The 22,479-nt window shown below is 37.8% G+C and overlaps 1 protein-coding gene across 1 annotated transcript in view; it reads left to right on the top strand.

Moving 5' to 3' along the window:
- The first annotated feature begins 1,802 nt into the window (after positions 1–1,802).
- The window catches only part of ASPM (assembly factor for spindle microtubules), a 62,714-nt gene continuing 42,037 nt past the window's right edge, over positions 1,803–22,479 (top strand). Inside the window, exons 1-7 of the mRNA XM_008685169.2 lie at positions 1,803–2,333; positions 3,701–3,844; positions 6,832–8,311; positions 17,636–17,740; positions 19,622–19,768; positions 21,191–21,436; positions 21,982–22,049. Coding sequence (XP_008683391.2) covers positions 2,040–2,333; positions 3,701–3,844; positions 6,832–8,311; positions 17,636–17,740; positions 19,622–19,768; positions 21,191–21,436; positions 21,982–22,049 — 2,484 coding nt within the window. The 5' untranslated portion in view covers positions 1,803–2,039. The remainder of the gene's footprint in view (positions 2,334–3,700; positions 3,845–6,831; positions 8,312–17,635; positions 17,741–19,621; positions 19,769–21,190; positions 21,437–21,981; positions 22,050–22,479) is intronic.

Below are 22,479 nucleotides of genomic sequence, written 5' to 3'. Positions count from 1 at the left end.
AATACATTTACAGTACTGTAAAAAGTCCTACATGTAAGTAGACCAGTGCAGTTCAAACCCATGTTCTAAGGTCACCTGCATTTGCAAAGATGTGACTGGGATGTAGGGAAACAAGCAATAATGCAATACCCTGGAACTATTAACAGCTATGGTATTTCCACCCCTAGATCCAAAGGGATGAGGGGAAAGACCCATGTGGAGAGGGCACCTATTCAGCTATGTGTTGCTTTTAATGTTGAGATGTAGTCAGCCCAAGGTGAGAGAGGGGAGGAAGTAAGTACCCTCACCTCCCTCCTCTCCCTTAGTGACCTCCCTCTTTGAAGCGAAACAGAAGCCGCAGAGTAAAAAAGCTATTAATGTAGCATATACAGAATGTAGATCAGAATCCCACAGCAAAGAACAGTCTGTAAAAGAGTGGGGAATGGAAGTGGAGGGGCAAATAAAAAATAGGACAGTTCATTGTGCTTCTTTAAAAAAAAAAAAAGTGAGTTAATAGCATTTCTTCATGAAAAACCATGAAGGGAAAACACATAAACAAAATGTGCTACCACCATGTTAAAAGAGTTGAAAAAAACATTTCAGTGACTTAAGCTTTAAGAGGGCTTATATTTGCAATGTTAATTGATGAATAACATTAACGATATGAAATAATATAAGTTAAGTGTACTTGAAAATCATTGTTACTCATATTAACATTTTTTGCTTAAAAAAACTAGTAGTGTTCTTATTGTGATCAGTCCTAAAACCCCCCCCACCCCCGCCCCCACAAAAAAACCTCAATAAACAATTTTGTTTAAAAATCGTTTAACAGGATTCAACATCAGGTTATTTTGGGTGTCAATGAATATAATTTAGTATCTCCCCTTTCTCATTTTTCTACTCAGACTTTGTTTTGTGTATACTTTGTGTACCCATACACACGTCCATACATTATATTTTAGTTTCTTACTATCTTTAGAGGCAGGTATGGTATCGTGGATAAGAGCAAGACTGCAAACTGCCTGTGTACATATCCTAGCTTTGCAACTTGCTGTCTTGTGTGCTCTGTATTGTTCATCTGTAAAATACAAATAATAGTAGCTATTTCAACTGAAGTGAAAGTTGAAGTAAATGTGTAAAGGACTTTAAACAATCCTTTGTATATAGTAATACTAATATGCAAGCCATAATCATTATTATTAGATACCTACAATTAAAAACGAAGAAGTTGTCAAGGGCACTGGCTGTCAAAACCATTACTTATGAATTCTTGGGAATCTCAGTTTTCTTTGTTTATCTAGTTTTGCTCCCAGAATCCTGAGGTAAGAACCAGCATGTAAAATGACTGAGAACTTGTATAGACAGTCACAGAAATAAGCAGATTCACACAACGATAAATTTAATTTTCTTCATTCCCCCCCCCCATCTCTCCCCCAGGAAACCGCAAAAGGAAAGCTAATGAATATAATTCTGAGTGGGGTATATTAGCTGAGAGGAATGGTTTGAATTAAGTTTTGTCTACTTAACGGTTTTACCTAAGGTTGTCTCGGTCACCCGCAATGATTGCTACGTTTACTGTGGAAATGCTGTTAACTCTCTCCCCTTTAACCCAACCTGTTTACAAATAAGCGAATTTCGAGTCTAAACCACGGGTTTCCGGGTGTCGCCAAGACTCCACCAAGGTTTTCGCCTCCTTCGCTCAGAGCCAGTGGCGGCCCATGTAATCGTTTAAATAAGGCGCTGTCTTCTCATTGGCCGGAGGCTGCTGCGCATTGATTGGCCTTGTGAGGAAGTGGGCGGTGCCCTGGCGCGCCCATTGGTGGAGGCGAGAAGTTTAAACCGAAGTTAGGGCCACACTTGTTTTGCTCCCCTTTGGAGTTTGCGAATTTGTGGCGTTTGCTTCTTTTTTTTCTGGCGTGTCGGCGACTGGAAACGAAAGGGGGGCGAATTCGCTGTACGACCTCCACAGCCGCCTCCGAGCGGCCGCGGCCGGGGTCCCCGCTCCGCAGCAGCCTTGTGGGAGCTGCGCCAGAATCTCCGGGCGGCGTCTCGAAGCTGCCATGGCGACCCGGCGTGTGGGGCGAAGCTGGGAGGTGAGCCCCACCGAACGGAGGCCGCCGGCGGGGCTGCGGGGCAACGCGGCCGAGGATGCCGCAGCTTCCCCGCCGGTCCTGTCTCTCAGCCACTTCTGCAGGTCGCCTTTCCTCTGCTTCGGAGATGTGCGCTTGGGAGACTCGCGGACGCTGCCTCTGGTCCTGGACAACCCTAACGACGAGATCACTGAAGTGAAGATCTCCCACTTCCCAGCCGCTGAGCAGGGCTTTAGTGTCTCGCTGCGCTGGTTCGAGCTGCAGGTAGGTGGTGGGCGGGGCGTGCCCGGGCCCGCGCTCCGGCTCCCGGCTCTCCTGTGCCCATTTTGGTTGCAGGGGTGCGACTTGAAAAAGAAACCCACAAACGAAGGACCCCTTACCTCCTTTCACTGACTCTGGGCTAGTCCTTATTCCACATGCTCTATAGATGGGTAGGGTCGGCGCTAATTTGGGCGGTGACAGCGTATCACTACGCGTGCACGGTGCATCTTTAGAAGCATTTTAATCTATCTATTTTTAGGATTGCCGTGAGTAACTTGGTTAGAGCAGCTTTTACTATCAGTCATCTTAATATGCGTTTTAGTTTACATATGTATCAGGGAAACTGACTCCAAATAGAGTCGGGGTAACTACTTATGCGGTGAAATAGAGAGCTTTGTTTTGGCTGAATATGTCTACAGCAAAAAAACAAGCATGTGATGCACATGCTTTAATATTTTGATCCTTTTTTGCCCCTTTGCTACAGTGTAGTTTTAATGGTGAATCAAATTTAATTTTACAACTGTTGTTTCAAGAACAACCTGGGTAGCTTTTCTGCATTGCATTGGCCATAGTAATGCTTCCATCCCTCTTACCAAAAACTAAAGAATTTACGTGCTTATTTTGACTGCTGTGCCCTTCCCATTGAGAATCTCCGAAAGTGTGAAAATAGACCATTAGCTGAGGAAGTCTGACTAGTTGTCTATACAACTGCTTCATAAGGTAGTGAGAAGAGGCCCTAATCTGAGGTCCATTGACTTGTGTGCCAGCAGTGGTTCAGTTACACTTAAGAACCTGTCCCTCCCGTCTACTTTATGAATGCCTGCTTTTCGTTCTATGGGAAGATAGATTTTTTTTCCATCTGTGTAATACTTTTTATTTCTTTTTGTTATGTGGACTAGAGTTGTTTTATGGGTTTTTTATTTTTTTTTTAGAATTTGCTGTTTATTATAGAGTAAAAGTTCACTTTTTGAAAGTGTTATTTATTTTAAATTAGCTGTTTATGATGTTTTATGGTTTCTACTTTGCAACAAAACTTGTCTTTTTTCCCCTGAAAAACGATGGACACAGAGTTTGTTTTGTCATTGTCAGGGTTTTGCATTTGATGAATTCCTGCCAGGCTGTGGATGCAATTAAGATTTTATTACAATTTTATTTTCTTGTTGAACCTTGTTATTAATAGCGGCTTTTTTCCTTATAATGAAATTAGATCGGGTAGGAAAATATATTTGACTTGTTAGATGTTATTAGGGTGTAGAGCATTGGTGACTAACAATTATTAGTCATCTGCTGTATTTTAAACTGTACATAATGTTTTGATTATTATGCATCACAACTTTTATACTCATTCAAAATGTGTTCTTTGATTATAGCCTAAAGAAAAAATTGTTATTTCTGTTAACTGGACACCATTAAAAGAAGGCCGAGTAAGAGAGATTGTGACATTTCTTGTAAATGATGTTCTGAAACACCAAGCTATATTACTAGGAAATGCAGAAGAGCAGAAAAAGAAAAAGGTAATAAGTTTTAATCATTCTGTGATTTACTCTAAGAAAATAAGAACATGTAAAAATTTTGAGAAGTCTTTTGTGTTTTTTTGTTTCAGATTTTTATTTAAATTCTAGTTAACATATAGTGTAATATTGGTTTCAGGAGTAGAATTTAATGATTCATCATTTACATATAATACCCAGTGCCCATCACAAGTGCTCTCTTTAATACCTAGCACCCATTTAGCCCATCCCTCACCCACATTCTCTCCAGCAACCCTCAATTTGTTCTCTATAGTTAAGAGTCTCTTGTCCCTCTTTTTTTCCCCTTCCCCTATGTTCATCTGTTTGTTTCTTAAATTCCACATATGAGTGAAAGCATAGGTATTTGTCTTTCTGTCATTGACGTATTTCCCTTAGCATAATACACTGTAGCTCCATCCACCTCATTGCAAATGGCAAGATATTCTTTTTGATGACTGAGTAATATTCTGTTGTGTATACATATCCATCTTCTTTATCCGTTCATCAGTCAATGGACATTTGGGCTCTTCCCATAATTTGACTATTGTTGATAATGCTGCTATAAATTTTGAGGTGCACATGCCTTTTTGAATCGGTATTTTTGTGTCCTTTGGGTAAATACCCAATAGTACAATTGCTGGGTCTGAGGGTAGTTGTATTTTTAACTTTTTGAGGAACCTCCATACTGTTTTCCAGAGTGGCTGCACCAGTTCGCATTTCCACCAACAGTGTAAGAAGGCTCCCCTTTCTCTGCACCCTTGCCATCATGTGTTTTTCCTGTGCTAATTTTATCCATTCTGACAGGTGTGAGGTGCTATTTCATCGTAGTTTTGACTTATATTTCCCTGATGATAAGTCATGTTGAGCATCTTTTCATGTCTTTTAGTCATCTAGACACCTTCTTTGGAGAAATAAATGTCTGTTATGTCTGTTGTTGTCTTCTGCCCATCTCCTAATTGATTATTTTTTCTTCGGGTGTTGAGTTTGATGAGCTCTTTATAGATTTTGGATACTAACCCTTTATCAGATATGTCATTTACAAGTATCTTCTCTCATTCCTTAGGTTACCTTTTTACTTTCATTGATTGTTTCCTTCACTGTGCAGAAGCTTTTTATCTTGATGACGTCCCAATAGTTCATTTTTGCTTTTCTTTCTCTTGCCTTAGAGACCTGTCTAGTAAGAAGTTGCTACAGCTGATGTCAAAGATGTTTCTGCCTATTTTTTCCTTTCGGATTTTGTTGGTTTACTGTCTCACATAGATCTTTCATCCATTTTGAATTTATTTTTGTGCATGGTGTAAGAAAGTGGTCCAGTTTCATTCTTCTGCATGTGCCTGTCCAATTTTCCCAACACCATTTGTTGAAGAGACTTGTTTCCATTGGATATTCTTCCCTTCTTTGTTGAAGATTAGTTGACCATATAGTTGTGGGTCCATTTCTGGGTTTTCTATTCTGTTCTACTGATCTATGTGTCTGGTTTTGTGCCAGTACCATACTGTCTTGATGACTACAGCTTTGTAATATAACTTGAAATCTGGAATTGTCGGGGCGCCTGGGTGGCTCAGTTGGTTAAGCTACTACCTTCGGCTCAGGTCATGATCCCAGGATCCTGGGATCGAGCCCTGCATTGGGCTCCTTGCAAAGCAAGGAGCCTGCTTCTCCCTCTCCCTCTGCCTGCTACTCTGCCTGCTTGTGCTTTCGTTCTGTCTCTGTCAAATAAATAAAATCTTAAAAAAAAAAAAAAAAAAAAAAAGATCTGAAATTGTGATGCTTCCAGCTTTGCTTTTCTTTTGCAAGATTGCTTTGGCTATTCAGGTCTTTTGTGGTTTCATACACATATTAGGATTGTTTGTTCTAGCTCTGTGAAAAATGCCAGTGGTATTTTGATAGGGATTGCATTAAACATGTAGATTGCTTTGGGTAATATAAACATTTTAAGAAAATTTGTTCTTCCAACCCATGAGCATGGAATATTTTTCCATTTCTTTGTGTCATTTTCAAGTTCTTTCATAAGTGTTCTATAGTTTTCAGAATACAGATCTTTTACCTCTTTGATTAGGTTTACTCCTAGATACCTTATGGTTTTGGGTGCAGTTGTAAATGGAATCGAGTCCTTAATTTCCCTTTCTGCTCTTTCTTCATCAGTGTATAGAAATGCAATAGATTTCCGTATGTTGACTTCATATCCTGCAACTTTACTGAATTTATGTATCAGTTCTAGCAATTTTTTGGTGGAGTCTTTCATGTTTTCTACATGTAGTATCATATCTGCAAATAGTGAAAGACTTCTTCCTTGCTGATTTGAATGCCTTTTATTTCCTTTTGTTGTCTGACTGCTGAGGCTAGGACTTCTAGTACTATGTTAAATAACTGTGGTGAGAGTGGACATCCCTGTCTTGGGTCCCTGTCTTGGGACTGCAGAGGAAAAGCTCTGTTTTCCCCTTTGAAGGTGATATTAGCTGTGGGTCTTTCATATATGGCCATAATGATGTTGAGATATGCTCTATCTATACCTACTTTGTTGAGGGTTTTTATCAAGAATGGATGCTGTACTTTGTCAAATGCTTTACCTGCATCTATGAGAGGATCATATGGTTTCGATCTTTATTTTACTAATGTGGTGTATTATGTTGATTGATGTGTGAATACTCAAACACCACTCCCTCCCCTTCACAGCACTTGTGATTCTTTTCTCCCCCAGATCATGTCTCTACACCTCCTATCTTCCACTGTGTGACCTCTTTTCTCCCTCCAGTTATGCAGTTTGTTTCTCAGTCCTCAGAATAATTTCTTGGGTGTTCAGAATGATTGCTTATCTAGCTGTGCTTGAGAGACGAGGCAAGAATAGGGTCCCTTTCCTACTCTGTCATCTTAACTCCTCCGAAAGATTATTTTGATAAGTCTTGAGGTAACATACATAATATTGCTAATTTAAAGGTAATGTTCAGTAGCTATCAACTTAACCTCTATGTTTTGCTTATTTTTTGCAGAGGAGTCTTTGGGATACGATTAATAAGAAGAAAATGTCAGCCTCTTCAAGTAATAAGAGGATTTCCTGTATTCAAAATGTTAACAAAACATTTTGTGTTTCACAAAAAGTTGACAGAGTGAGGAACCCATTACAAGCTTGTGAAAATTTGGCTATGAATGAAAGCTGTTCTCCAACAGAAAACAACTCTTTAATCCTTGAAGAAAATAAAATACCGATATCACCTATTAGTCCCATTTTCAAGGAATGCCATGGTGAGACTTCCTTGCCTCTTTCTGTACGTCGATCTACAACATACACATCTCTTCATGCATGTGAAAACGGGGAACTGTTGAAAGCAGAAGGTGCCAGCATTTTGGAAGATTTTAATTTTAGTGAGAAAGTTGTAAATGAAACTTCCTTTAACTCCACAAATAATATTAATGGCCAAACTGAAGAGAATAGTAAACTTATTCTTACCCCAACCTGTTTTTCCACTTTGAACATTACACAAAGCCAAGGAAATTTTCTAAGCCCAGATTCCTTTGTAAAAAACAGCCATGAAGCTAATAATGAACTAAAGGTAGTGACATGTCTTTCATCAGATACGTTTATGAAAGATAATTCAAGTCCTGTGCATTTGGAATCAAAAACTGTACATGAAAATTACCGGACAATCTTAAGTCCTGATTCTTTCATAAATGATAATTATGGACTAAATCAGGATCTAGAATCAGAGTCAATTAATCCAATTCTATCCCCAAATCAATTTGTAAAAGATAATATGGCATATATATGTATATCCCAGCAAACATGTAGATTATCACCATCATCAAATAAAAATTCTCAGTTCTCACAGTCTCAAGATCAGAGAACAAATGGAGTTTTACCTCGTATTCCTGAATGTCGGGGTTCAGAATCTCCCAAAGCTATTTTTGAAGACCCCAAAGCTTTAGAAATGAAGTCAAATTGTTATAGTTCTACAACAGATCAACCTAAATTTTCTACAATTCAAGATATTCCTAGTTACAGCCATGATAAACTTACAAGACGCCCTATACTTTCTGCTACTGTTACTAAAAGGAAACCCACCTGTACCAGAGAAAACCAAAAGGAGACTAATAAACCAAAGGCAAAAAGAGGTCTCAACAGTGTAGCAGGCGAATTTGAAAAAGTAACAGATAATCGAAAAGAGAAAGATAGTTTTCAATCTTGTCTTCCAGTTATAGATCCAGTATTCAATAAATCTAAGAGTTATAAAAATGTAATAACTCCTCCCTCAAAGACCACTTTAGTTGCCCGTAAAAGAAAGAGTGAGGGAACCAGCAACGATGCAAATGTTAGAATTACAGTTACAGAACATACAGAGGTACAAGAAATCAAAAGAATCCATTTTTCTCCTGTGGAATCTAAAACGTCAACTGTTAAAAAAACAAAAAAAGTGATAATACCCATCTCAAAACACATGAACAGAGAGAAATTAAACCTGAAGAAGAAAACTGGTGAGTCTCATTTATAAAATCTTTAATGAAAGTATGCCTATAGGTTGCATATTTGCTGTTTCTTTTGTTTTAGTAAATTTTCTATTGATTAGCTTGAATTAAGTTGCACTTTTCATTTACCAGTTTGCTTAGTAGAAGATGGGGGCGAATTCTAAAATAGTTTTGATCTTGTTCTTATTGAAACTTTGATATTTTGTGCATTATCTTTCTGCATTAATTTCAATTTTTAAAAATGCATTAAAATACTTATCTTGATTACAGAGTTATTTGGCACCCTCTCAAGTTTTATACCCAGGGGAAGTACTTTACTTGCCTCACCTTAGTCCAGGCCCTGACTGGAGGATCCAGTGATGTGCCTGGCCCCCCTCATACCATCTGAAAAAATGCAGAAGAGGCCTTTGCATACCCTCTGCACCTCCTGGCATTATTCTCCCTCAGCCTTTACTTGACCATTAATTAGGAATTAAGATAGGGCCCCAGAGCTCTGGATTCCTCCAGGAAAAACATCATTGTTCCTTCCCCACTACTCACAGCCTTACCATCAAGGCTGCCTCAAAAACAGGACTAATTCCATCATGCCCCTTTAACCCAAATTACCTCATGACAGTCAAGATCAAGGCAGGCACACTACTTATTTAGCAGGTAATTTGAAAGAATCCTAGAACTCCCAGGAAGTATCACTCATCTCCTTTCTCTCATTTATTATCTCATTTCTCTTTGAATATCTCCTAATTTGAACCATTTTCTCTATCTCTCCAGCCCTTTAAAGTGTCTGTGCTCTCTGAACTCATGGTCCTTCATTAGCACTGTCTTTTATAAACATTCCCTCATTCTGTTACCTTGCTGAAACCTGGCTGTCCCCTGAAAACCCCGTTTTCATTGCAGCGCTCCAAGTTGTGTCCGTTTTCCTTCCTATTCCTTTGACCTTGGGCCTCTTGATGGGGTAGTGGTCCACCTTCCTTCTCACATCTACTTCTAGACTATTTTTTCTTCTTTTTCCTTGAAAACAAATGAAAAGAAAGCAAACAGCAATAGAATAGCTTGAAGTTCATTTTTCATTCTCTTCCACCTATATTCCTCCTTGTTATAATGAAAGATTACTCTCAAGATTTTTACACTGGGCTCATTTGGCTTCTCCAAAACTACCATCATTATTTTTTATCATTTCAAAATCCTTGTAGGATCTTTCCAATACCCTGGCCTTTTAGTTCAACATACTTCATCCTAAAAACATCTCCGTCTCTAATCACCATCTCTATGATTTTAGCATTTTCTCTTGAAACCCAACTCCAACATTTTTTCTCCCCTTCCTACACATACAGTTCTTTAATCCATCATGATTTCAGCAGTCCTCACTCTGACATGTCCTTACTTTCCTACTTATACAGCTTGGACTCCGTGACTCATCATAATCATTCCATTCATCTCTCTTCCACTCATTATATTTGTCTAGCAAATTCCAATCTCAATCAAACTCTACCTGCGCTGTGCCTGAATCTTGCTGGTTGGTCTTTAAATTAATGACCACAAATCTCAAATAAGCCCTTAACTCTGTTTGGCTATTTTTGGATTTATTGACTTTAATCACTTTGCTACAGACTGTCTCATCCCTCCCTTCTTTCCTCCTGAAACCTCTAACACTTTTGTTTCCTCCTCTCCCATGATTGAGAATAGTGGGTAACATTTACTGAGCATGTCTTCTGTCAGACCCAGTTGTAAGTGTTTTACTCTTACCTCCCTTTTTTTTTTGTTTTTTTAAGATTTTATTTATTTAGTTGACAGAGACAGCCAGCGAGAGAGGGAACACAAGCAGGGGGAGCAGGAGAGGAAGAAGCAGGCTCATAGCAGAGGAGCCCGATGTGGGTCTCGATCCCATAACGCCAGGATCACACCCTGAGCCGAAGGCAGACGCTTAACGACTGCGCCACCCAGGCGCCCCTACTCTTACCTCCTTTAATACTTGTAACAGTTACACAAAATAATTGTTATCAATACATTTTCAAAATAAGGAAACCATGGGGCACCTGGGTGGCACAGCGGTTAAGCGTCTGCCTTCGGCTCAGGGCGTGGTCCCGGCGTTATGGGATCGAGCCCCACATCAGGCTCCTCTGCTATGAGCCTGCTTCTTCCTCTCCCACTCCCCCTGCTTGTGTTCCCTCTCTCGCTGGCTGTCTCTCTCTCTGTCGAATAAATAAATAAAATCTTTAAAGAAAAAAAAAAAAAACAAAATAAGGAAACCAGTGCATCCAGAAGTTGAATAATTTGCCTAAGATCGCAGAGGTAGTAAATGATAAAGCTAGGGTTCTACCCCAGGCAGTTAGGCTCCAGAGATAGTCCTCTGAACCTTGTCTAAGCTGATGATCTGCTTCCTACTTCATTGAGTCAGTAGAAGTATTGAAGAAAACCTTAACACACTCGACATTTACCACCCTCACTTGTGTTTCATCCACTACTTTCTTCCCACCTACTAAAGCATGAAGTGTCTGTGCACTCAATGTGGCTGAGCTCTTCACTGGTACGACAGATCCTGTGACCTTCTACCCAAGGATGTTGCTTTAGCGATTGTCTTCTCTCTCCCATATCTTCGATTTTTTACTCCCTACTGAGTCATTTCTGATACAAATATGCTGTTATTCCATCTCTTAACAAAAACTTATTAATACCATTTGTCCCTCCTTCAGCCGCTGCTCCATTTTCTGCTTTCTTTTGAGCTAGGGTCCTTAAAAGAAACCAAGTATTCACTTTGTCATTGTTCACTGGGATATGTATACTTTTATGTGTAAACATGATACTTGAATTAAAAGGTACTTTTTTAATGTAAAAAACTCATTTCGAAAGTCGCTTGAATTAGCTGTTTCTACTTTGTCTCTTATTTTTTGAACCCATTTCAATCAGGTTTTGACTACTTTACTGAAACTTTTCTTGTCGAGGTTATTAATACCTCCACACTATTAAATCTGATAAATACATATGAATCTTCATCTTGAACTAGGAGCAAACTGTTTGATACTTTGAACCTCTGTCTTCTTGGAACACTTGATTCTGCCATCCCCACTTTCTCCTGGTTCTTTTCCTACTTTACTGGTTCCTTCTCAGTTTTCCTTGTGGAGTGCTCTTTAGCACCCCAACCTCTAAATCTTGGACTCAGTGAAGGCTTAGTCACTGACCCTTTTTCATACTTTTTTTTTTTAAGTTTTTATTTATTTATTGTCAGAGAGCACAAGCAGGAGGAGCAGCAGGCAGAGGGAGAAGTAGGCTCCCTGCTAAGCAAGGAGACCGATGGGGGATTCAGTTTCAGGGCCCTGGGATCATGACCTGAGCTAAAGGCAACTGCTTAACCGACTGAGCCACCCAGGCATCCCCCTTTTTCATATTCATACTCTTACTCATTCCTTAGTGATCTCATTCCATCTTATATTTTCAATGCTATCCATACATGAAGGCCTCCCAATTTTATATCTTTAGGATGGACCTCTAATTTATAGACTTATTTATCCAACATATAACTTTTCTGCTTCACTGTCTAGTGAACATCTTTATTTAATTTGTCCAAAGCCAAACCTTTGCTATCCCCTCTCCCATGATACACCTACCTGGCATTTTACTCCTGTCACAATACACCTGTTGGGACCTCTCATCTCAGGCCCAAACCTTGTAAATGTCCTTAAGTGTATTTCTCTCCAACCTTTTCTTTATAAATTCAGTCTGTCTGGTTCCAAAATTCAATCCATTGACAAATCCTATCTTCTCTTTCTTCTAAATACAGTATCTGATCACTTCTTATCATTTCCATTGGCTCCTGATTTAGTCCGTGTCATTGCAGAGCCTACTAATAGATCTTGCTTTCATCTTTGGTTTCTCTATAGTCTGTTTTCCACATAGTAACCAGGGTAATACTTTAAAAATTAGTTGGATTCTGACGTTCTCCAGTTCTGTACCCTCAAATGGCTTCCCATTTCACTGAAAGCCAAAGTTTTTACAATGATGTACAAGGCCCTATAAAATCTGTATTACCACCCATCCCCCCCCCCCCCCCCCCACTCTTCTCTCTCTCTCTCCCCCTTGCTCACTCTGCTCCTACCACCCTGGCTTCTTTGTTATCCTTGAATCTTCAAACATGCTCTGTCCTCGGGGTATTTCAGGTTTATTGTCCCATCTATATAGAATGACTTCCTTCTCCAGCTCCCTCCTCTCAGACTCAAAAAGGCCAATAACTTGCCCAAGGTCACAGAAACTACAAAAGTAGAGAAGTAGAGTTATAATTTAAACTCGAGTCTCTCTTACTACAAAATAAATGTTCTTTCTACCATATTTTGCTATACTGTTATGGTTTAAGAGAAAGAACAGGTAAATGTAAAGGTTTTACTTTGGGCATCGACCAAAGATGATAGTGATTGGGATCCATTGGCCTCAAATTTCTGATGTGCCAAGATAGATGGAGGCAAAGAGTGGTATCCAATATCTGGCTTTCCCACTCCCTTGCTCAGGAACCTCAGTGACTCTCTGCTGTTATCAGATCATTTCCAGGCTTGTTATTCTGCCGATTAAGGTCGTTTGACCTCCCTGTTGCCAGTCTGCTAACTTACATTCCACAACATTCTTTGCCATGCTAGTCTTGTCATTCCATCCATTTATCTTCCTTTTTTTTTTTTTTTTTTTTTTGCTGTTGTTAACCTCATACATATTTACACAACTTTTTTTTCTTGTGATGAGGACTTTTAAGATTTACTTTCTTAGCAACTTTCAAATAGGCAATACAGTATTATTAACTAATCACCATGCTGTATATTACATCCCCATGACTTATTTATTTTATAACTGGAAGTTTATACTTTTGACCCTCCTCACTCCTACTACTCCCCTCCTTAGGCAATCACAAATCTGTTCTCTGTATCTATGAACTTGGCTTTTGTTTTTGTTTTAGATTTCACATGCAAGTGAGATCATATGGTATTTGTCTTTCTCTGTCTGACTTACACTTAGGATAATGCCCTCAAGCTCTTTCCATGTTGTCACAAGTGGCAAGATTTCATCCATTTTTATAGCTGAATAATATTCCATATATATATAGCATTTTCTTTATCCATTCACCCATTGAAGGGACTCTTGGGTTGTTTCCATATCTTGGTTGTTGTAAGTGATACTGCAGTGAACATGGGAGCGCATGTCTCTTTTTGAGTTAGTGTTTCTGTTTTCTTCATAAAAATATCCTGAAGTGGAATTGCTGGTATGGTAGCTCTAGTTTTAATTTTTTGAGGAACCTCCATACTCTTTTCCATTGGCTGTACCAATTTACATTCCTTCCAACAGTGCACCAGGGTTCCCTTTTCTCCTCATCCTTGTCAACACTATTATTTCTTGTCTTTTTGATTATAAACATTCTAACAGATGTGAGATGATAGCTCATTGTGGTTTTGATTTGCATGTCCTTGATGATGAGTGATGTTGAACATCTTTTCATGTGTCTGGTGGCCATCTGTACGTCTTCTTTGGGGACATGTCTATTCAGATCTTTTGCTCGTTTTTTTATTTGAATTATTTGGGGGACTTTTTTGCTCTTGAGTTGTTTGAGTTCTTTTTCTATTTTTTGGATATTAACCCCCTATCAGAGTTTTCTCCCATTCAGTATGTTACCTTTGATTTGGCTGATGATTTTCTTTGCTGTGCTGAAGTTTGTAGTTTGATGTAGTCTCACTTGTTTCTTTTTGCTTTTGTTGCCTTTGCTTTTGGTGTCAGATCCAAAACTCATCACCAAGTCAAGGAGTTTACCACCTGTTTTTTTTTCCTAAGAGTTTTATGGTTTCTGGTCTCACATTCAAGTCTTTAGTCCATTTTGAGTTGATTTTTGTGCATAATATAGCATAGTAGTAGAGTTTCATTCTTTTGCATGTGGCTGTTCAGTTTTCCCAATACCATTTATTGAAGAGACTGTATAATGTATATTCTTCCCTCCTTTGAATGTAAATCAGTTGACCATGTATGTGTGGATTTATTTCTGGGCTCTCTATTCTACTCCACTGATCTGTGTGCCTGTTTTTATGTCAATACCATACTGTTTTGTTTACTGTAGCTTTGTAATGTAGTTTGAAATCAGGGTGTGTGATGCCTCTAGCTTTGTTCTTCTTTCTCAAGATTGCTTTGGCTATTTGAGGGCTTTTGTGGTTCCACAGAAATCTTAAGACTATTTGTTCTATTCCTGTGAAAAATACCGTAGGAAATTTGATAGGGATTTCATTGAATCTGTAGATTTCTTTGGGTAGTATGGACATTTTAACAACATTAATTTTTTTTTTTTTAAAGATTTTATTTATTTATTTGACAGAGATAGAGACAGCCAGGGAGAGAGGGAACACAAGCAGGGGGAGTGGGAGAGGAAGAAGCAGGCTCATAGCGGAGGAGCCTGATGTGGGGCTCGATCCCAGACCACCGGGATCACGCCCTGAGCCGAAGGCAGACGCTCAACCGCTGTGCCACCCAGGCGCCCCTAACAACATTAATTTTTTAAATCCATGAGTCTGGAATATCTTTCCATTTATTTGTGTCTTCAGTTTCTTTCATCAATGTCTTATAGTTTTGTATATTGATTTTTGTATCCTGAATCTTTACAGAATTCACTTATTCTAACGGTTTTGTGATGGAGTCTTTAGGGGTTTCTATATATAATATTTCATCTGCAAATAGTGACAATTTTACTTCTTTCTAATGTGGATTCGTTTTCTTTCTTTTTCTTGCCCAATTGCTCTAGCATGGATTTCCAATACTGTGCTGAATAAAAGTGGCAAGAGTGGGCATCCTTGTTTTATTCCTGACCATGTATCCTCTTGTTAACTTTCTTACCTATTGTTTTCTCACTAATTCAAATCTTTCACTTATTTCAAGTACTATAGTCAACTTTTATTAACTCCCTGATGGCTTTCCCTCTAGGTATGTTCCCTAAGCATATTTGAATTCAGCATATATATAACATCTTGTATGTTAACTCTATTTCTTTGCTTGTATTTCTTATTTCCTATAGATATTATCTGACCAGATAACAAATTCTTTGAGAATAAGGAGCATACCTGTATCTGTTTTGATCTCGTACAAGGTGTACAATAAATGATGAATAATGAGTTTCTTTAAGGTGGCCACCTAGTTGGGGCTCTTTGCAAGGTTTAAAGAAAATTAGTCACATTGAGTATCTGACTTATAAGCCTATATGAGAGAGTAACACTCACTAAGAATAACCAACTCTTTCTATTCTGGCAAACCCAGGAGAGCAAAGAAAGAAGTCAATTTTCCAAGATATATTTATTCAGTATTGATAAGGTGCCTACTGTGTGCTATGCATTGTTCTAGGCTCTATGGGTACAAGGAGAAAAGGTATAATTCCTGTCTTCAAGCTGCTCTCAGTCCTCTGACTGAGCTATGCACAGGGAATCATGGAAGCACAGAAAGGGAGGCACATAATTTGGCCTTTCTGAGTGGTGAGGCACTGTGAGATGGCTCCAGGAAAGGATCCCCACAGAATAAAATGATTCCATGTAGAGGTACTAGCTTCTGTGGTGTTTCAGAATGAGGACTTTTTCCTCTTATTTTTATTTTTAAAATGTTCAGATACAAAGAAATTTATAACCTCATAAATATGTCACAATTTGACTATGTTCCTTATTTTCACAACTGGCATAGATTTGTAATCCTTCTAAATCAAAACTAAGCAAACTTTTTCTCTAAAGGTCCAGATAATTAATATTTAGGTTTCGAAGGCCAAATGATTTCTATCACAACTACTGAGCCTCCACCACTGTAGAAGGAAAAAGAGCCACAGACAATGTGTGAGTGAGTAAGTGTGGCTGTGTTCCAATACAATTTTATTTATGGACACTGAAATTTGAATTTCATGTAATTTTCATGTGTCATAAAATACAATCATTTTGATTTTTTTCCCCAAATTATTTACAGATGTAAAAACTAATCTTAGGTTATAGACCACGTAAAAATGGGCAGTGGGCTGGATTTTGCCTGTGGATCATAGTTTGCTCTCTGCCTTTTCTTAGCTCTTTCTTTATATTTAGTAGGTGTATCATCTGGTATGAAACCTGCTTTTGAGGGAGTGGACTGCTATTCTGCTATAACCTATATTAACCTGTAAACTATACCACTTTGCCGCCGTGACTTTTATTGCAGTTTCCTTTGTAGATACCACCTACTATCTCCCTCAGTCACCTGGGTTGGATACCTGGAAATCCTCTGAAGTTCTCATTCTTTACCGCTCGCTTAGCCAGTGGTTATTAAGGCTTGTAGCTTCTATTAAAATAACTCTTCTAATTTTCTCCACTGCTTCTGTTTTAATTTAAATTCTCATAATAGCTAAGTTGGGCCATAATAGCTTCCTCTTAGCTTTCTGTCTCTAGTCTTGACCCCTTTTATTCTACTGGTCACTGTTTTCTAAAATGTAAACAGTGGTGTTACTTCCTAGATTTAAATCTTTCGTTGGCATCAAACTGATTAATAGTGCAGGCTCTGGGGCTATACTGCCTAGCTCTGCCACTTACTAGCTTATGTGACCTTGACCAAGTAGCTTAATTGTTCTAAGCTCCAGTATCCTAATTATATAAAATACGGATAATAATAGTACACTTCTTAGAGGTTTGCCGGGATGATTATTACCTGGGGAATTCTATATTAAAAGACTGCGATAGTGCCTGAAACAAAGTATTCAAACATTAGCTGCCACTATTTTTATTAAGATTGAACTCTTTTCTACTTTTTTCAACCTCTTCTTCTATTGTTTTTCTGATAGGTATGTTTTACTCCAGCCACATTGCAGTTCTGTCAACAGGCCACATTCCTCATGCCTAACTTCCACTTTAAGAGTCAGCTCAAGTGTATTCACATTTAAGAAGGCTGTCCTACCCTTCTAAATGAAGTTAGCTCTCCCTTCTTGTTCTCATAGCTGCTTAAATGTAGTTCTCCTTTAAGTAGTGTATTATAATTTCTTTTAAATTTCTGTACTAGACCGAGAACTTCCAAGGGCTGGGACCATATCTACAATTCTGCATTCTCAGCACCTACACAGAATCTGCGATATATACATACAATAATGGTGATTGAATGTGAATCACAGCTTCTGCAGACACAAGATAAAGTATAGCTTCTGGTCTGTAACTTCCACATGTAGGTTTTATTGACCACCAAGTTCATAGTATACCAGGCACATAGTAGTTATTAAGTATTTGCTAAATGATTGTGATATTGAAGAACCCAAATTTAACTTTAGGACAGTTTATTCATGGAATTTATTTCATTTTTGATGCTATTATTCTGCTTTCTAATTTGTTTTAGATTCATTGGTATACAGAACTCCTAATTCTAAAACAAGCAAAAGGACAAAACCCATTGTTGCTGTGGCACAGTCTACTTTGACCTTCATAAAACCATTAAAAACAGGTAAGTGTTCATTATTTTTATTATTTTTTTTTATTTTTTTATTTTTATTTTTATTTTTTTTTTATTTCTTCAAGAATTTTACTTAGTCGAAATGGTATACACGAAGAGGCAATGTAGATTCACTGTCAGTCTAATGAGGCTAAATAAAGTTTCCAAGGAATTTTGAATCAGTAATTTTTCTTTTTTCTTTTTTTTTTTTTTATTAATAATGATTTTTTATTATATTATGTTAGTCACCATACAGTACATCCCCGGTTTTCGATGTAAGGCTCGATGATTCATTAGTTGTGTATAACACCCAGTGCACCATGCAATATGTGCCCTCCTTACTACCCATCACCGGTCTATCCCATTCCCCCACCCCCCTCCCCTCTGAGGCCCTCAGTTTGTTTCTCATAGTCCATAGTCTCTCATGTTTCATTCCCCCTTCTGATTACCCCCCCTTTCTTTATCCCTTTCTTCCCCTACTGATCATTCTAGTTCTTATGTTCCATAGATGAGAGAAATCATATGATAGTTGTCTTTCTCTGCTTGACTTATTTCACTTAGCATTATCTCCTCCAGTGCTGTCCATGTTGTAGCAAATGTTGAGAACTCGTTCTTTCTGATAGCTGAGTAATATTCCATTGTATATATGGACCACAACTTCTTAATCCAGTCATCTGTTGAAGGGCATCTCGGCTCCTTCCACGATTTAGCTATTGTGGACATTGCTGCTATGAACATTGGGGTGCATATGGCCCTTCTCTTCACTACGTCTGTATCTTTGGGGTAAATACCCAGTAGTGCAATGGCTGGATCATAGGGTAGCTCAATTTTTAACTTTTTAAGGGACCTCCACACTGTTTTCCAGAGTGGCTGGAGCAACCTGCATTCCCACCAACAATGTAGGAGGGATCCCCTTTCTCCACATCCTCTCCAACAATTGTTGTTTCTTGCCTTGTCTATTTTTGCCATTCTAACTGGCGTAAGGTGGTATCTCAGTGTGGTTTTGATTTGAATTTCCTTGATGGCTAATGATTTTGAACATTTTTTCATGTGTCTGTTAGCCATTTGTATGTCTTCATTGGAAAAGTGTCTGTTCATATCTTCTGCCCATTTTTTGATTTGTTTATTTGTTTCTCGTGTATTGAGTTTGAGAAGTTCTTTGTAGATCTTGGATACCAGTCCTTTATCTGTAGTGTCATTTGCAAATATATTCTCCCATTCCGTGGGCTGCCTCTTAGTTTTTCTGACTGTTTCCTTGGCTGTGCAGAAACTTTTAATCTTGATGAAGTCCCATAAATTCATTTTATCTTTTGTTTCTCTTGCCTTTGGGGATGTGTCATGAAAAAGTTTGCTTTGGCTGATGTCGTAGAGGTTGCTGCCTATGTTCTCCTCTAGAATTTTGATGGATTCCTGTCTCACATCGAGGTCTTTCATCCATTTGGAGTTTATTTTTGTGTATGGTGTGAGATAGTGGTCAAGTTTCATTCTTTTGCATGTAGCTGTCCAATTATTTTTAAAGTCACTGAAAAACTGACATGGAATGAAACATTAATTGCATTTCAAGTGGAAATGAATTGATACTTTTTATTGAAGCCTTGGAGAATTATAAATATGTATATTCAAATAACAGAATATTTTCTCAGACTTCAGTGAAATTAACTCATGATGACTTAGGATTTTTAAATAACGAGGAGGTACAGTGGTACTTTTTCCCTTCAAACTTTGATTATATTTTATACCTAAACATTTTCAACTATTCTCAGCAAGTAGTAGAAAACCAAATATTGTTCAGTGTTTGAAAGGTGGTTTTGCTGGTAAAAATGGTCTTTTGCTATATATTGCATAATAATTTAAAAGAGAATTTCTTATGCAATAAACCAATTGTATTCTTAGATATTCCTAGACATCCAATGCCGTTTGCTGCAAAAAACATGTTTTATGATGAACGCTGGAAGGAAAAGCAGGAGCAGGGCTTCACTTGGTGGCTAAATTTTATATTAACTCCTGATGACTTCACTGTAAAAACAAGTATTTCTGAAGGTAAACATTAATGTTTAAATTAAATAATATTCTTGTTTTAAAAGTTCTTAACATGAATTGTCATTTTTTAATTATGCATATATATATTATAGTTAATGGTTCACTAATTCATTGACATGAATGCTAAAGATTGTGTGGGTGAGAATTTTTAGGGAATTCTTTACTGAAAGTACTAAACTTTGCTTTTTCCTTTTGCTTTCCATTCTTGTTCATCAGCCAATGCAATTCCAGCCTTTCAGGGGAATGAGTTTTATTTTAATATAGATTCAGTTTGAGTTAACAGTGAAACATGGCTACTAAGAAATCCAATTCAATCTTCACCTCATTAAAAGAGTATAATGTCCTGGTGAATAAATCTAACAGTCTTGTATGGCAAACATCTCAGTGCATGTTCTGAGGAGACGCAGGTGTAGAACAAGATGGAAACATGCTGTCCTTCAGACATTTGAAGGCTTTTTTCCTGAGAGAAAAAGAAACTTGGGATACTCTTGCATAGAAATTATAGGGATCAGTTCAACTCAAGATAAGGAAACATCTTTGTAAACGTTTAAATTGCCAAGCCATTATATAGGCTGTCTTTAAGATGATAGTTTCTCCATTGTTGCAGTGTTAGGGTGGCCTGTCTGTATTTGTTAGAGAATAGTGTATAGCTTGTTTACATTAAAAGGCCCTTTGGCAAAATGATCTCTAAGGCAGCTTTTCTTTTTCTCCAAAAGTAAACACAGACTGATTTTTAGTTTTCCTCCTTTTTTTTAAAAAATGCTTTATTTTTTTAAAAAAAGATTTTATTTATTTATTTGACAGAGAGAGAGACAGCCAGCGAGAGAGGGAACACACGCAGGGGGAGTGGGAGAGGAAGAAGCAGGCTCCCAGCGGAGGAGCCTGATGTGGGGCTCGATCCCAGGACTCCAGGATCACGCCCTGAGCCGAAGGCAGACACTTAACAACTGAGTCACCCAGGCGCCCCCTTAGTTTTCTTCTTGAGAGAAAATGTGTTTTATAAAAATTCAAGTTGCATTTCAAAATTTAATTGATTTTTTAAAGTCACATTCTTTAGAGACTTATTTTTTTTTAAGTTATCAAAAAGGATGGAAACAGAGAAACTAGTTGGGAGACTATTTCATTAGCATAGGTTAGAGATGATAGTGTGTGAACTTGGGTAATAGTGGTGGAGGTTGTGAGAGGTGGTTAGACTTGAGATCCATTTTGCAGGTAGAGCCCCAAGTTGCAATGATAGAATGGTCTAAGGGACTGAGTGAATGGTGACACACATATTTCGAGATAGGAAAGAAAAGAGCAGGCTTGGAAGGGGCAGAGAATAGACCCTGTTTCAGCCATCTTAAACTTGCACTTATTGCTGGTTTTAAGGATATATGTATATATTGTTTAACCAGAAACATTCTTCCTTTTGTTTTTGCCCAGTAAATGCTGCTACTCTTCTTTTGGGAGTGGAGAGTCAACATAAAATCAGTGTACCTAGAGCTCCTACAAAAGATGAAATGTCTCTCAGAGCTTACACTGCTCGGTGCAGGTTGAATAGATTACGTCGTGCAGCATGTCGCTTATTTACTTCTGAAAAAATGGTTAAAGCTATTAAGAAGCTTGAAATTGAAATTGAAGCTAGGCGGTTAATTGTTAGAAAAGATAGACACCTCTGGAAAGATGTGGGTAAGAAGATTATAAAAATCTTTATTTATAAAGATTCTTTATATCTAAAGATGTGATTATTTATATTTTTTTAAAGATTTATTTATTTATTTATTTATTTATTTGAGAGAGAGAGCATGCATGTGCATGCATGGTGGGAGGGCCAAAGGGAGAGGGAGAGAGAGAATCCTCAAGCAGACCCCCCACTGAGTGCAGAGCCTGATGCAGGGCTCATCCCAGGACCCTGAGACTATGACCTGAGCCAAAATCAAGAGTCGGATGTTTAACTGACTGAGCTACCCGGGCACCACTTGAGATTAATTCTTTAAAAACACTCAAGATTTTGTATTTCAGAGTCAAATATGTACATGATTTGACTTTGCTGCCTAAAATCTCATGTACTTTAATACGATCATATATATATTTAAGAATGGCTTGTATTTAAATTAACTGATTTCATATAAGTGATTATCCCTATTTTCCACTGATTTCTCTCCATAAAATTTTATTTATTGTCTCTATTTGATTAGTGGTCTGAACTTACTTGCTTCTCACATGCATTTCAGGAGAACGGCAGAAAGTCCTGAATTGGCTTTTGTCATATAATCCTTTATGGCTACGAATCGGCCTAGAGGTAAGTATATGCTTCAGTTTTTGAAATTTCATACTTTTTATTATATACTTTTATTGTATACTTCTTTTATTATGTATATCTTCAGTAGACTTTTTATTATGTGTTTTAATAGATTTTTTAATAAAATATGGTTTCACTTATAGTCATTTGGTTAGCTTAATTGGTCTTTCAGTATAAAATTTAAAGTCCTTTAATAAATGCTTAGTAGGTAATTGGATCATGCCAGTATATATTATCGCCATATCCTCACATAGTAATTTTCCTGCTTTCTTAAATATGTATAATTTGGTACTGAATATAATAACAAGTATTGTAAGCTCCTTTTAGAGCTTTTACAAATGATATACTACTCTGTTTTAAATATATTTTCTAATTTAAACCTCTTCAAAACCCAGTGAGGTTTGTTTTATTATTTCACTTCACTGACAAA

The sequence above is a fragment of the Ursus maritimus genome, unplaced genomic scaffold (genome assembly GCF_017311325.1).
Source record: "Ursus maritimus isolate PB19 unplaced genomic scaffold, ASM1731132v1 scaffold_2, whole genome shotgun sequence".
NCBI classification, from domain to species: Eukaryota; Metazoa; Chordata; class Mammalia; order Carnivora; family Ursidae; genus Ursus; species Ursus maritimus.
The sequence above is the reverse complement of the archived record's forward strand: the minus strand, read 5'-3'. Positions and strand labels throughout refer to the sequence as shown.